The sequence below is a fragment of the Eptesicus fuscus genome, chromosome 15, assembly GCF_027574615.1.
Source record: "Eptesicus fuscus isolate TK198812 chromosome 15, DD_ASM_mEF_20220401, whole genome shotgun sequence".
NCBI classification, from domain to species: Eukaryota; Metazoa; Chordata; class Mammalia; order Chiroptera; family Vespertilionidae; genus Eptesicus; species Eptesicus fuscus.
The window spans coordinates 49,129,515-49,144,467 of NC_072487.1; the positions used below are offsets into that span (position 1 = coordinate 49,129,515).

General features: G+C 42.8%; 2 protein-coding genes across 9 annotated transcripts in view; one reads left to right on the forward strand and one right to left on the reverse strand.

Annotated features, from left to right (window-relative positions):
- UBE2R2 (ubiquitin conjugating enzyme E2 R2) overlaps positions 1 to 7,698 on the forward strand; it is an 80,261-nt gene extending 72,563 nt beyond the window's left edge. For both annotated transcript variants that reach the window (XM_054726950.1, XM_054726949.1), the window contains 2 exons: positions 4,829 to 4,963; positions 7,117 to 7,698. In XM_054726950.1, the coding sequence (XP_054582925.1) occupies positions 4,829 to 4,963; positions 7,117 to 7,336 (355 nt within the window). In that variant the 3' untranslated portion in view covers positions 7,337 to 7,698. The remainder of the gene's footprint in view (positions 1 to 4,828; positions 4,964 to 7,116) is intronic.
- A 1,818-nt stretch (positions 7,699 to 9,516) lies between these two features.
- Positions 9,517 to 14,953, reverse strand: part of UBAP2 (ubiquitin associated protein 2) — a 105,482-nt gene continuing 100,045 nt past the window's right edge. For 6 of the 7 annotated variants that reach the window (XM_028146405.2, XM_028146401.2, XM_028146399.2 and 3 more), the window contains 7 exons: positions 14,773 to 14,851; positions 14,352 to 14,557; positions 13,777 to 13,876; positions 13,587 to 13,694; positions 13,377 to 13,444; positions 13,103 to 13,294; positions 12,086 to 13,022 (listed from right to left, as the gene is read on the reverse strand). In XM_028146405.2, the coding sequence (XP_028002206.2) occupies positions 12,927 to 13,022; positions 13,103 to 13,294; positions 13,377 to 13,444; positions 13,587 to 13,694; positions 13,777 to 13,876; positions 14,352 to 14,557; positions 14,773 to 14,851 (849 nt within the window). In that variant the 3' untranslated portion in view covers positions 12,086 to 12,926. Of the gene's footprint in view, positions 10,534 to 12,085; positions 13,023 to 13,102; positions 13,295 to 13,376; positions 13,445 to 13,586; positions 13,695 to 13,776; positions 13,877 to 14,351; positions 14,558 to 14,772; positions 14,852 to 14,953 lie in introns of those variants that run through there. The other variant, XM_028146400.2, reaches the window with a different exon arrangement.

A 14,953-nucleotide genomic window follows, 5' to 3' on the forward strand; every position in this document is an offset into this window, starting at 1 on the left:
TTGACAATTTTGAGGAGTACTGATCAAGTATTTCATTCCCCAATTGGTATTTTTCTATTGCTTTTCTGGTTATTAGATAGGATAGTGAATAGGGGGAAGAAAATCATAAAGGTAAAGTACAGTTGACCCTTGAATAACATGGTTTAAACTGCATGGGCCCAGTTATAATGAATATTCTTTTCAAGAAGTATAAAGTTGGCCCTCCATATCCCTGGTTTATATTTCATTCAAGCAATCACAGCTCAAAGATAGTGTTTTAGGAAATTTGCAGATTTTGTATATGCATTCATTGTTCTACACCATTTTATATAAGGGACTTGACCACCCCACAAAATTGAGTATCCAAGGGGGATCCTGGAACCAGGCAGTTACTAGTAAGTTTTGGGAGAATCAAAAGTTACATGCGGATTTTGACTATACAGGAATTGTCACCTCTAACCTTTGCATTGTTCAAAGGTCAGCTGTATATTTTCTTTATGTCATATCAAGGGTGCATACTATAAACATTTTTTATCACTGTTAATGCTAACATTCATTACATTCATGACTGAGACTATTTTAGGGTTTCTCCAGTATAACTCCTTTCTCCCTTTCCATTCTGTACTCCTTGGAAGGAAGTGCAGCCCACACTTCAAGGAGTGGGGAATTATATCTTCTAGATCTATAGGCTGAGATATCTGCATAAATTCTTTCAAATTCTTCTGCAATAAGATTGATCTATTCTCCCCATTTATCTGTTGATTAAATCATGTTGTTACTCATTTTTATTTATCTGAAAGCTAGTAACCTGATTAGGATCTCTACTTTTGTCAAAAGCAAAGAATTGAAAGCTTTCTGACCTGCACCAGGATTTCTTACCCAGTTATTAGCGAGTTATTTCTCACTTTCTGGGACATGAATACCAAAAGGTTCATGTGTTCAAGACACATCAAATAAGTATTGATTATGCTCATTACTCATTTGTTTAGGTACCTTGTTCAATCCAATATACTTAGAAAGGATTGAGAAACTAGATATACAGCATGGGGCAAAAATAAGTTCATAGTTGTGACTGCACGAAACTCAGTTTTTTCTTGTATTATTATTTTCCATATGAACAATTGTAAATCTACTTTTGGCAACTCCTGTATTTTAATCCGATACCCTCCTTCCTACTATGTGTTCTCAGTGATATGTCCGTCAGCAGCAGCAGCTTTAGGGCTTACACAGCAGGAACTGCTGTTATATTTGTTAGTTGCTTTACCAGCATTAAAGAAAAACTTTTTGTAGTATGTGACCCATTTAGCTATATCATTTTCTCAGCCAAAACAGATTTATTTGCCACAATGTCCTCTTTAAATTATTCTCCCATCTTCAGAACATGTAATGAGGACTGAGTTTTAACTTTTGAAATAGTGTACTAGTAAATGAATCAAGTAAATTTAGGTTTTTAAGAATGAACCCTTTCTTTCTCTCTCACATGCTGCATGGAGGGGTATGTGTATACATTGGGAGGAAAAATGCCAATGTTCAATTCTGCAAAATTCTAAACTTTTCCTGCTAAGTTTCCAGGAAGACCCATAAGCCAGACTTAATTTCATTGTGAGTGCTAGGACCAGTTTTCTGCCCTCCCAGCCAGAGTACTTGTGGTGACATAGTAACAGAGAAGGGACAGACCCATCTCATTGACCACTGTCTTTCTTGAAAAGGGACAAATACAATATTACCCATTGGGTCATAGATGTCTGATTCTGATTTTCATTCTCCCTTAAATGCTTCTATAGTTTTGTTTTTAAAACATTTTAGTGCTATTGAACTTTACAACCTGCTTTTTGCTGTTTGCTTGTGTGTGTGTGTGTGTGAGAGAGAGAGAGATTAGTTGGCCTCCATGTTCTCTGGGTATTTTTGTTTACAAATTTATTTTTTATTCAAAAGAAGATAGCCAGTGATGATATCTCTAACAAAGATACGGAAGCAGGCAAAAGGATCTGAAACATGAACCTGAAGACTGTCTAGAGTGCTTTTCCCTATCCTTTTGTCAGTACTTCTCTTCTTAGCATTTTTCCATTTTCCAAAAACTTTTAACCATCATCCCTTATTCTGGGATGGAGGGAGCACATTTTTCCTAAGAATATCCCTAATTCTGGGAATTGTGCAGTAACTTGAAAACACTTTAAAACTCTGTATTCAAAATTCTTACTGGTTTAGGTCTGTTCTGTGTTGTAACACGTTAAAACACACCACTGGATTTGGGCGACCAGACCTGTTCCTCTATCCAGTTAGTGAATGGCAATGGTGTTTTTCTTTATGGGAACTGAGAGTCTCGGGATGGGCCCTCAGAGTCTATTCTACTAATCCAAGAAATTTATGTCCAGGTGCCACAAGATTGTCTAAATGGACAAATGCAACTCTACGTTACTCAAAACCAGAGCTTCATGTGGAACCATGAGTTTATATGGACATAATGAGACTAAAATAGAGTATATGCTGTTTTCTGATTCCTTCCCCTTTGTTCATCATCTGTGGGAAACCAATCCCTCTAATGGGCTTTGAGTAACCTCTTCATGGGGATATACTAATTTGATAGTTTAATTATTTGTTCTTTCTTCCCCTTTTCACCTATTGTTAACCCTCTATACAAAAAAAAAAAAAATGGTGCTTTCCAGATGAAGGGAGGAAGTAAAAACGTGTTGGGTTAACTATTATCACAATCCACTGTGGTACCTAATGCTTCTGAAAGCATCGTGGATTTCAGCTTAGGAGTACATGTTAGTAGGAGTGGGCTTGTTTTGGTACAAATAAAAACGTGAAACTAACTTGTGGGGAGATTTTTCCTAACTAATATGATTCATCTAGACATGCGGCTTTTTCAACTTCTTTAGTATTAAAAATTCAGTTCCTCAATTGCACAAGCTATCTTTCAAAATGCTCAGTGGCCACATGTGGCTAGTGGTTACATATTTCATAACAATTATACATTTCCACCATCATTGAAAGTTGTAAGTATACAGTGCTGATCTAGACCATTAAAACCTTTTTTCCTCATTTATTACCATACTGTGTCCTTATCCTGCTTATACTAGTATAACACTAGAGGCCTGGTGCACGAATTCGTGCACCAGTTGGGTCCCTTGGCCTGGTCTGCGGGATCGAGCCAAAGCTGGCTCTCTGACATTGCCCGAGAGATCCCAGATTGCGAGAGGGCACAGGCCAGGCCGAGGGACCCCACTGGTGCACGATCAGAGCTGGGGACGGATGCAGGAGGTATGCCTGCTGGGGATGGACCGCAGAGGGCTCCGATCAGCCGGACCCCAGCAGCAAGCTAACCTACTGGTCAGAGCGTCTGCCCCTGGTAGTTAGTGCATGTCATAGCAACTGATCAACCAGTCGACTGCCCACTGGTGGTCAGTGCATGTCATAACTAGTGGTTGAGTGGCCTTAGCATATCATTAGCATATTATGCTTTGATTGGTTGAATGGACGACCGGACACTTAGCATATTAGGCTTTTATTTTATATAGAATGTTTTGAATGTTTTCTTCGGAAGCAACACTTACGGAATTTTCTACCTACACTTTTGCTTTTAGAATGTTATGTGAATCCATTTTCCATTATTGGCAGTGATGAGTTTCTTTGAATCTTTTTAATGTAATTATTGGAGAAAACCATAAGGATCTTGGCAGGAAGAGCAAGGAGTTATTTCTAACCTAATAGAAAGGTGTGTGAGAGATAAATGGATTTTAACTAGATGGGAACTTTTTCTTTGAAAGTGCCTTTCTCATAATTTTGTATAATCACGTAACAGAAACTCTTTGCCCTTTTTAGGAAAAGGTTTCATCAAATCAAACATCTAATTGCCTGGTCCCCTCCCTTTATTTTTTGCTTGGGGCCAGGAGCAAAAGGCTATTTTGCAACAACACAATGTATAACCTCGCACCAATGAGAAAAGGTAGAGAAATTTAATTTTTTTCTCCCATTTTTCTCCTTTCGTACATGCACATAGCTTGTAGGGGAAAAAAGCCTGGGAATAGTCTGGAATATTTTTGGAGCCTACTGTGCTCTTTTGGTTATTCTATCTAACTGAAACTGTATTCCCTGTGACTGATTAAGGTGTCTAGTTTTTATCTGTGGATAAAAATTGCCTATTTATATCTCCCACAAGCTATATAAGCCCTGGGAATTCAGGGATGACATCTAACTTGCTCACTATCATACAGCCAACATCTTACTTGGTGCTTCTGGCACATAGTAGGTGCTTAGAAAAAAATTTTGAATAAAGATTTCTATTAAGAGACAAGTTCTTTTTCCTCCATTGTCCTGCTTATCTCTGTCTTCCTTCCTTTAAAAATATGGAAAAGAAACACATTTCTGTGTAATATTGGGTGTTTTTTTTTTAATCTTATGAATAGCCGCTATTAGAATTGGATGTATGAAGTAGCATCATGTTTTCCCTCCCATGAAAAAATTGCCTTGAAGCTAAATGTTTTTTGCCTTTTGAAATTTTTATTATTGCACTTAACTTGTAATTTCTGAAGCAAACTTGTGGGGGAAATTTCTAAAATCTAAAATGTTATTTGAAAAGCTTCCAGACCTGTACTTTTTGCAGATTGGAGTATGTAGCCAGTTGAGACAGTCTTCTACAGTTGTATGCCCTGCAATAGGATCTCATGCTAGGCTCACATATTTCCTCTGCTCTTATCTCCTAGTTAGCCTAACCAGCTGAGTACTGAAAACAAAATTTCCATTTCCCTAAGGCCTCAAATATTGTAGTCTTCAATTTTAAAGAATACTTTTGAATTCTGTGAATATGAGTATTTGTAGCTGATTCTTTTTTTCCCCCCGTTTCTAGGACTATCCTGTTAAGTGTAATCTCATTGCTTAATGAGCCCAACACCTTCTCCCCAGCCAATGTGGATGCTTCAGTTATGTTCAGGAAATGGAGGGACAGTAAAGGAAAAGACAAAGAATATGCTGAAATCATTAGGTAAGGTGCTTTGTTTTTGGTTTGATCATTTCAAGTCTTTTTACTTAGAACCAAAGTAATATCCTAGAACCAGAGGTTTAAATTGAATTTCATCATCTACTCCATTTCTCTCAATTAGATATTTTGTTTGGGAAGAGATTTGTGCTTGAGACTAATGAGTTTGGCTTTTTGGAGAACACATACTACAAGATAATGTTGTAGCAGATGTGATTTCCTGGGAACCAGAGCTTCTAGGTTCTGAGCCAGTCAAGTTTGCAAACTTTCCCTTGTAATCATTTTAGGGATGAATGTATTATTTTGGACTTTCAATGTCCATTAAGTGTAGCAAGCAACCAATCATTCCAGGTAATTTTGTTTTCAAAATTTTTATTAATGAAGCCCTATTGTTCTTCTGGGCATAATCATTATCAGCAACATTATATGGTCTAACAGAATCTTAGAATAAGAGTCAGGAGGCTTTGGATCTACTCCTAGCTCTGTCACCTCTCATGTGACCTTTTTATCAGTTAACTTTTTGGCTGTTTAGTTTTTCTGTGTAAAAGGGGAAAAAAGAAGAAGATACTAAGCTCTTGATCATTTCCTGAGTAGGACATAAGATTTTCCTAACTATCCAAGATTGGTACTTGAATTGTAATAAATCTAATTCCCCTTAATACAACTGCATTTTTATATTTAGTAAATTTATACAAACTCTAGTAAGAACTAGAATTTAGAGAGTCCCTTTCTGTAAATCTAGTCAACATAATACAAATGAGTTAGATCATAGAACAAATACTAGATCGTGGTAAGTAGGATAATGTGAAGGAGTGATGAGATGGTTGCTTTAAATTGGGTTGTCAGGGCAAACCTCCTCCAAGGTGATATTGAAGTTCATATCTGAGTGATAACAAGTATACCATGTGGTATTAAAAACAAACACGTAGAAAAAGGCTTACTCTGATAGCTGAACAATGTAGATTAGTGGTTGTTTTCTGCCACTGGAAACACCTTTAGAACTCCTCCACGCCCCAATCCATAATCATTTAATGAGATTATAGGGATGGATAGAATGTAGACAACTGTGTTTTGTTTTTTATCAGCCACCTAGGTGACTGGTATACACCAGAGATTGAAATAATTAGTAAAAATAGTAAGGGCGTATAGAAACTTAGAGGAGGAGTGGATTAAAGATTTAAAGATGGGAATGCTTCATTAAAAACAGGGTTGAAGCCTGATGTTCAAAGAAAGGAAGGATTTAGTTAAGTGAAGAATCCAGAGGTATTTGTATTCTTCCTGTTTCTTAATTTGAGTTTCTTTATCTCATTCTTGTATTCTTTCAACATATTTTATGCACCAGCATTGTGTCAGGTACACTGCTAGGTCATTAAGCTGTAGTCTTTCTCCCTAGGGAGCTCACTTTACTTAGCAAACAAATGAGGGCAACTATAGAAGCTTAAACAAGATATACCGGAAGGAATATAGAATACTATGGAGTTCCTAGGAGATAATGCCTCACAAATAAGAATTCCCCTTTATGGGCAAAGAAAAAGCCTCTTTAGGGAGAGAGACATGTTTGCTAAAACACAGGTGTGTGACAGCATGGCATGTCAAGAGAATTATAAGTAGTTTTACATTGCTTGAATATAAATTCTGATTTGGGAAATTAAGAGGCATCAATCAGGTCTTAAAAGACATTGATGTGCCCTAGCCTGTTTGGCTCAGTGGATTGAGTGTTGGCCTACAGACTGAAGGGTCCAGGGTTCGATTCCGGTCGGGGGCACATACCCAGGTTGTGAGCTCAATCCCCAGTGGGGGGTGTGCGGGAGGCAGCTAATCAATGATTCTCCTTGATATTTCTCTCCCCCTTTCCCTTCCTCTCCGAAATCAATAAAAATATATATTTTAAAAAAGAGACATTGACGTGAGACAACTAGGAGAAAAAATATCTGAGAAAATTGCTGGATGACCAATATTTAAGATTTGCTTTTCAAAAGGTCATTATTAAGTGTCCTTCAGAATGGCACCTGAGAGGCTGACCGCTTTTGGGGAAATAGAGGCTTTCAGGCAGGCACTAAAAGTTTAGAAACCTGAGTTATAAGGAATCTTATTTAGAATGGCCAATTATAAACCCATCTTCAAAACAGAGACTTACATAAACTACCTCTTCCCTTCAGAAAACAGGTTTCAGCCACGAAAGCCGAAGCAGAAAAGGATGGAGTGAAAGTCCCCACGACCCTGGCGGAATATTGCATCAAAACTAAAGTGCCTTCCAATGACAACAGCTCAGATTTGCTTTATGACGACTTGTACGACGATGACATTGATGATGAAGATGAGGAGGAGGAAGATGCCGACTGTTATGATGATGATGATTCTGGGAATGAGGAGTCGTGACCTGCTCCTTCGAAGCCCCTGTACTGCCCTGCCATCTCAGGCCAAAGGGAGGGGAGCAGGTTGGGACCTAGCAGTGGCCCCTCAGCAAAAACCTGTCACAGGGGGTGGGGAAACAAACACGGCTCCTGCTGCTCCCCGTGTGGATCTCAGTTTGCTCCTTTTTATGGACCTCTTAATGGAGAGAAGGCAATCCTCCACAGAATGTCCGAATTCTTGCATTCTTTACCCTTCCATCACTGTATTGATTTTTTTCCCCCCTTTAAACCCAAACCCCTGCCTCACTTCGTCTCTACAAAGTGTTCACAGCAAAACACGTTTGGTCTGTTTTTAGATTCTTGGAGAATTAAATAGTCTTTCATCAAGATGTTTGATGTGTTTAAAGCTGGGAACCCATTGGGAGTTCACAAGTGCTGCATAGACTGGGCAGCAAAAGAAAATGGAAACAACCCCCCAAAAATCCCACAAGACAAACTTAAAAAAACTTTGCCAAGGTTTAGCTGCTCCATTTACATTAGTGTGTGTGCATTTGTTCAGCCCCATGTTGGTGAATTTTGTTTCTTTCCAGTTCTTAAGTCTGGGTGCGGTGGGCATCAGGGACTCTGTGCTAAGACTGATGAAATGTGTTCCTAAGGGCATAGAGCCCCTTCAGCCTCCAGGAAATCATCCTAACACAGAGGTCTCAGCTGTTCTGAGGAAAGAAATCAGATTTTGGTTTTTGAAATTGGGATCTAAAGCCTGAAATAAATATTCATACTTTACATAGAACTGAGCACTTGATTGCTATTTATTTTAAAGGCAGAGTTGTTCTTCCCCCACCCCCACCCCAGGGAGTGGTGGGGGAGAGTGGGGATTAGTGTGTGTGGAGTCTTGGTGATGGCAACAAAGAGTTAAAAATCACTATGCCAATTTTGGTTGATGCTGCTGGGGGGGAGGGGGGTCAAAACTACTGGTGACCACTGTTGGGAGAGAGAACATCTGTTTTATTTATTTGACAAGGCCTTTCCGTCAAAGATACACTCTCACCATGAGGATATATTTTTTAAGTAGCCAGTTTTAATTGCTCAGTATTAATACTAAGTGCATGTGTTACAATTTTGGTTTTCATTGAGCTAGTGATATCTGTGGATAAATGTGAGACAAGAGTGACCAGTTACCTTTCCTCATTGGCTATAACCTGGACTTTGCTCTTCTTTCAATGTACTGTCTGGCTGTGGAGTGCAAGAAGTTGTGCATGGAGCTTGCCCAGGGAGTTGGCTGCAGGCAGTGTCTGGGTGACGCTAGATCTTCCTTCTGTGCAATGGCTGCAGCTTTGATGTCCCTGGTCTCAATCATGTGTTACTTCAATCAATTCTGAGCTCCATCAGCCTTCACCAACCAGGGACTTCAGAACTTGGCAGTGATTTTTGTTTCCTATGGGAGTGGGCCAGTTCATACAAGGGCAGTGTTCTTTCAGTGGGGAAAATTGTTAATGTAAAATCCCAGGTTTTGGAAGGAAAATACAGCAAAGACTGACTATAATCCTACTTCAGATCCCTGTGCACTAGTGTCAACTCCTTTTCTTCAGATCTTAGCTCAGAAAGAACAAAAGGGTTGATGAGGGATGAGGTAGGATAGATCCTAGGACAGAATAGGTGATGCTTACTTCCTTAGCTCCTCCTTCCTTTCTGATCTCAGGGTTTTCATTCGCTCTTTAAACTCTCCAAAACGTGCTAATTCCCAGCAACCCTCTCTGGCCTCTGAAGTTTGGTCTAATATTAAGTGAAAACATTTAACGTGTTAAGGTTTAAATGGGAATATTGAGCCTGCTCCCAGAATCTGTCCAAGTTCCATGGGGCCAGGACTACTTGCACCCTTGAATCTAGTGACTCAGATTCAGTAAACAGCAACTCTTTGAGATAAAACACGGACTGCAAACTCATAAGAAGGATGTTAAAACTATGTTTTTGCTCCTCATACTTGTCATGCTTCCAAATAACCTGCAAATCTACCGGAGCCCAAAGTCTCTCATAATGCTGATTACCCTCTACCCTCTCAGCAAACCCTCCTCCCCCACGTTTACAGCAGGTAGCTTGGTCTCACTCTATTAGAGCCCTATAATTAAGCCGCCCCCCTTACTGCTGAAGCATTTCTTTCCCAGGGCAGACCAGGCATGTTGGCAACGTGGGAGGTGCTATGCTGTTCAGCCTGGTCCCATTAGGCCCTGTTGGCCTGTTGCACGTTGACTCAGGGAGCCAGAGAGCCAGGTGGAGGTAGTACCTCTCAGCCCTTTGGGGTGTTAATATTGAGGGCTGGGTTTGCCTCTGATAGAATACAATCAGAAGACTGGAGTGTGGTGATTTGCTAGCAGGTAGACATTCTGATAGCTCACACTGACTTGTAAAACCCAGATGCTGGTTCCAGAGCTCTGTCTTGAGAACACATCCTGTGGCAAAAGGAAACTTGAGCTTACTGTAACTTTTCTTTAGGAGTGGCGATCTCAGGCTAGAACCTTGTGAGTACACTTGTGCTGATTTGGTATAATGAGCTCAAAATCCTGCATTTTTAGATCCCTTTGATTCTAGTGGAGGCCTCTCTGGGTGCTCTTCAAGTCTGTGTTTTTTGAGGCTGGGTGGAGAAAGTGTATCATCATGATTCTGTTGTTGCTTCTCAAAGCCTTCCCCTCTATTTCATATCATTCCAGAGTTCTTTTCTATTAGCCAGACTTTTTCTTCTTTGTAGTCTCTTCTTTCCTCTTCCCTGGTAATTATTTGTTTCTTTATTTGCTGGTTTCCTTATTTTTTGGGACATATACGGTAAGAGATTGAAGGGGAAATGTGTAGTCCTCCACTGAAAATTAACTCTCCACCCCTCCCATGCTGATAAAAGGTTTACATTTACAAATTCAGATGCAATTTTCAACTATTCTAAAACCAGCAGGTCAGACCTGACTTTAATAGTTTTCTTAGCTGAAATTGTAGATGTTTTTCTTCAGTTTAACTTATGAGAAAAGATTATCTGATGCATTTTGTGTTGAACTTCCCTTTAGTGGTTTATTTTGTCTTTTTCTGCCCATCTGTCTACTAATAAAATGTGAAATAAAATATACCTGTATTGCTACTTCCCCATGGGATGACCCTCTTCTTTCTTTTCTTGTGTTAAAATTAAAAGGTGGTCTTAGTATCTCCACTGTTCCCTTGCAGATTATGCCTCGGATTCAGCTGAAAAATTAAAATAAAAACCAACTCTTGCTGACCTGCCTTTTATAACATTCTGCTTGGCTCACCTTGCAGACTAAATATCCCCAGTCCTTACCTAGCTTAAAAAAAAGGTTATTAAAAACAGCCATTTGTTAACCTTACTTCTGAAATAGGGCACAGTCTGCCAGCAGTACAAGTGGGTCGGGGGAAGGGATGGAGAGGTGCTCCACTGCCTCCTTAGGAGGGCGTTGGTTTTCGTTGTCACTTACCCTCCGAACTTCCTGCTGCTAAAAGCAAGGAGCAGGCAGGAGATACCATAGTTTAATGAAAACTCCCATTTAGTTTCAGTTGTGGACCTTTACCTTTTTCTTTCTTTGTTGTTGTTGTTAATCCTCACCTGAGGATATTTTCTCCATTGATTTTTAGAGAGAGTGGAAGGGAGGGAGGAAGGAGAGAGAAACATCAATGTGAGAGACACATCGATTAGTTGCCTCCCCAATACCGCCCTGACAAGGGTTGGGGATTGAACCTGCGGTCCATGTACATGCCCTTGACTAGGAATTAAACCTGCAACCCTTCAGTGTGCGGGCCGACACTCTAACCACTGGACATGCTGGCCAGGGCCACTTACCTTTTTTTTTAAGCTAGGATCCCAAGCTGTGGATTAACAGCAGAACCTCTCTGATCTGATGAAATGATTTTAAAGGCAAAAGTAGAAAAGGTAAAGACTGCAATCCGGGCACACCACCTTGACTCGAAGCAACACTTATTTTGCCCAGGACCTACTTAACCTATTTTTTTTTTCTTTCTTTTTTTGTTAATCCTCAGCCAAGGATACTTTTCCATTGATTTTTAGGGAGAGTGGAAAGGAGGGAGAGACAGAGAGAAACATTGATGTGAGAAAGACACATCAATTAGCTGTCTCCTACATGCAGCCCAACCAGGGCCAGGGAACATGCAACCAAGGTACATGCCCTGACTGGAATCGAACTCAGTACCCCGAGTCCGCAGGCTGACACTCTATCCTCTGAGCCAAACCGGCCAGGGCACACTTACCTATTTCATACCACCCTGACTCCCTAGTCACATGTTCCACCACAGCCCTGACTGTCAATCAAGATTGTTTGGCTGACGAAAAGCAAAGGTTTAGCTGTTCAAACTTATTCTCTCACCGGCCTAGAATTGTGGTTGCAATTATTACCTTTGCTCCTTTGGAAGAGAAATTACCCTGCCCAGCTATTCCTGCTGACAGACCCTATAAGAGACTGCCTATCCCATAAGTCTGTTATGGAGCTGCAAGAAAAGCAAAGTAAACCGGTAAACACTGCCTGTGTCTTGTCAGGAACATTTGCTGTCTTTTTAGCCGAATCATTTCCCTGGATGCTATTTGGGGCCAAGGCAAGAGAAGGGCCCAGCAAAAAGAGTACCAATTGAAACCCTCAACCTGTTGCCAAGGAGACTGTGACCACGTGAGCTCTACTTCAGCCCTGTGAAGTCCAAGGGTCCCTGGAACTATAAGGAGAGGGCCTCGGCCCTAAACTATCCTTCAGTCACACCACACAGAGACTGTGCATGCTCTCAGAACTTTATTAGGTGGACTTTGGGCAAAAGAGAAAACCCTGAAGCAGTCGCCCACCTGGTTCAGGACAACTGGAAGAGAGGAGCCTTTGCATGGAGACGTGCTCTCGTGGAGCATTATCTGATTTTTAAAAAGGGGAGGTGACGACTGGCTGAACATCTGAGCACAAATTCAGATTATTATTAAAATGGTCAGCCAGAGGAAGGCAAGTCCCTGGGGACAAGAGCAGGCCAGAAGCAGATACCCCTGCTCTATATGAAGACAAACAGGTGCCACTTTCATGTTGAGCAAGGGGGATATCTCCACTATTCCCAGATCAAGATTTGGCAGGAGAGGAACATAACAAAAGGACAAGTTTCTCAAATAGAGGGATAAAGTAATTACACAAGGAAGAAAAAACTCAAATAATGGTTTATAAGGGGATGAGATAAGTCGTGATTCTTCATTGGTACCTGATCCCATTACCCAAATGCCTTAAACCAGCCCTTCCAGGCACTGCCCCTTGCAGCCTCCTGGCAGGGGGGCTATGTGGGAGGCAGGAGGGGAGAGGGGGCTTATTTTGCTACAGCGAAAAGGGGCTTGAGTGGGGAAACAGACCTGACGAGTAGTAGCTGCACCCCCCACTCTCCTAAGACTTCTGTCACATTTACAAATACATACATAAATACATTACATACAATAGCGAGTCTGGGAGGTAGGTTCCCCACAGAGGCTCGGCTGACACAGTTACACGTCTCAAATTCTAGGAAAGGGTGCTGGGCTCCCAGAAATGGGCTCCATGTGGTATCTCCTGCCCAGGGTAAGCCCTGCCCCAGCCCACCCCTCTCTTCAGGGTTCAGTTTGTCCAGTATGGAGAGTTGCCGTAGGCAGGTTTGGAGGCTTGTGACTTGGGCTGCAGGGAGCTGGGCTGGCTGCGCTGACCCGAGCCACTCTGAGGAGGAGAGAAGGCTGTCAAGGCTGGAGCAGAACCCCCAACCCAGGGCAATGTGGCTGCCTCCATCATTGGCTCACCTGAGCATCCTGCGGAAGGTGGTGGTGTAACAGCTGTGAGTGAGGCTGCTGATGGGCAGGAAGGATGTGCAAGAATGGTGGGGGTGCATAACCAGGAGCTGCTCCAGGGGCCAGGGGCCCAGTGGAACCCAAGGCCGAGGGCAGGCTGAACGGTGGAGGGGTCCCTGCATGAAATCCCTGCTTATCAAAAGTCTGTAGGGCAAAGAGACAATGGTGAGGACCATCTTGGGTTGCATCCCTCACAAACCTGCACACCCATCTGTTCCTCCCTCACCTGAGTCTTATTGTAGACAGAACCAGTCATATCAGGTAGGCCAGTGGTGCTTGAAGACACGGACACTCCTAGGAGGGAAAGCAGGTGTTCCCACAGCAGTTGGTCCCAACTCCAGCCTCCCGCACCTCCAGGGGCATTCTGGGATAGCCTTGCGTGAGGAGGAGACAACTACTCTGGGCCTCAGTCCTGGAAAGGAGGGACAGACGCTACCTTTGCCAGGCCCAGAACCTGCAGACTTGTTTTGTGCCTGTGATGATCCACCATAGCCACCCTTGGTGTAGTCTCCCGCTGCTGTCCCCTGGGTCAGGTCATCATAACCTAGCACGGCAGGGTACAAGAGGCACGTGTGAGCTAGGCAAGCCTGTCCTACCCGTCTCTCCGTGCTGGGAGCACCTCTCACCTGTGCTGTAGCTGTGCGGGCCATAGCCACTGGCCTGCTGGAAAGGGGTCGGGGGAGTGCTGAGGCTCACACCATGCTGCTTGGCTGAGGCCGGTGGAACCTGGTGGGGCGAGCAGGAGAGGCATTAGAGAAACAGGGCAGTGGGGAGAGGTCAGGTACCCCTGGGTTAGCATAAAGTAGCAGGTGGCATAATCACAAGGGACCTGTGTTAGTACAACACATGTTGGATCTAAAAACCAGTGGGAGCCCTACCCGGTTTGGCTCAGTGGATAAAGCACCGGCCTGCGGACTGAAGGGTCCCAGGTTCGATTCTGGCCAAGGGCACATGCCCGGACTGCGGGCTCAATCCCCCAGTAAGGGACGTGCAAGAGGCAGCCAATCAATGGTTCTTTCATCATTGATGTTTCTATCTCTCCCTCTCCCTTCCTCTCTGAAATCAATAAAAAAATAATAATAAATAAACACCAAAACCAGTAGGAAAGCAACCTCGCCTCCAGCCCAAAACATTCCTGGAGACTCTAAGACTCATGTCCCTCACTCCCTGCAGCTGGAATTAAACCCCCACAAATACTCACAAACATAGTGGGCCCATATTGGAAGGCACTGGGCACGCCTGTGTAGTAGGGAAGGCCAGTGTAGCTATAGCCAGGTGGCAGCGCAGGATTCAGAAAGGGCTGTTGGGGGGTGTGGTGGGCCTGGGATTGGCTCTGCTGTGCTTGAGCCAGTGTGGTGGGAGGTGCAGGGGATGCAGAGTCACCTCGACCAAACTTGGTGATATCACCTAGGAGAAAAGAAATACCTATTCTAGTCACTGCCCTGAGCCAACCAGGAAAAAAAGCCAGGCTGTCTCCTGCAAACAGGAATGGGTCTGGCTGCCAGCTCACCAAAGGGAAGCTAGCAGGCGTCTCTTAGCCCTTCTATTTCCAGACACCTGGGATTAGCTACAGGCCAGTCTGACGCACACCCCTTTCCACCCCATCCCCTGAACAAACTGACCTGAATATGGGTTACTAGCAAGGCTCCCATCTCGGCTGGCAAGGGCTGTGGGTGTAGCAAAGGGAATTCCATAATAATCCTAGGAGAGAGCAGGGAGGCTCAGTGAGCAGAATGGCCACACACCCCTCCCTGGAAGCAGGTCAGCAGACACAGCACAGGCACTCTATGTGATGCCACATCC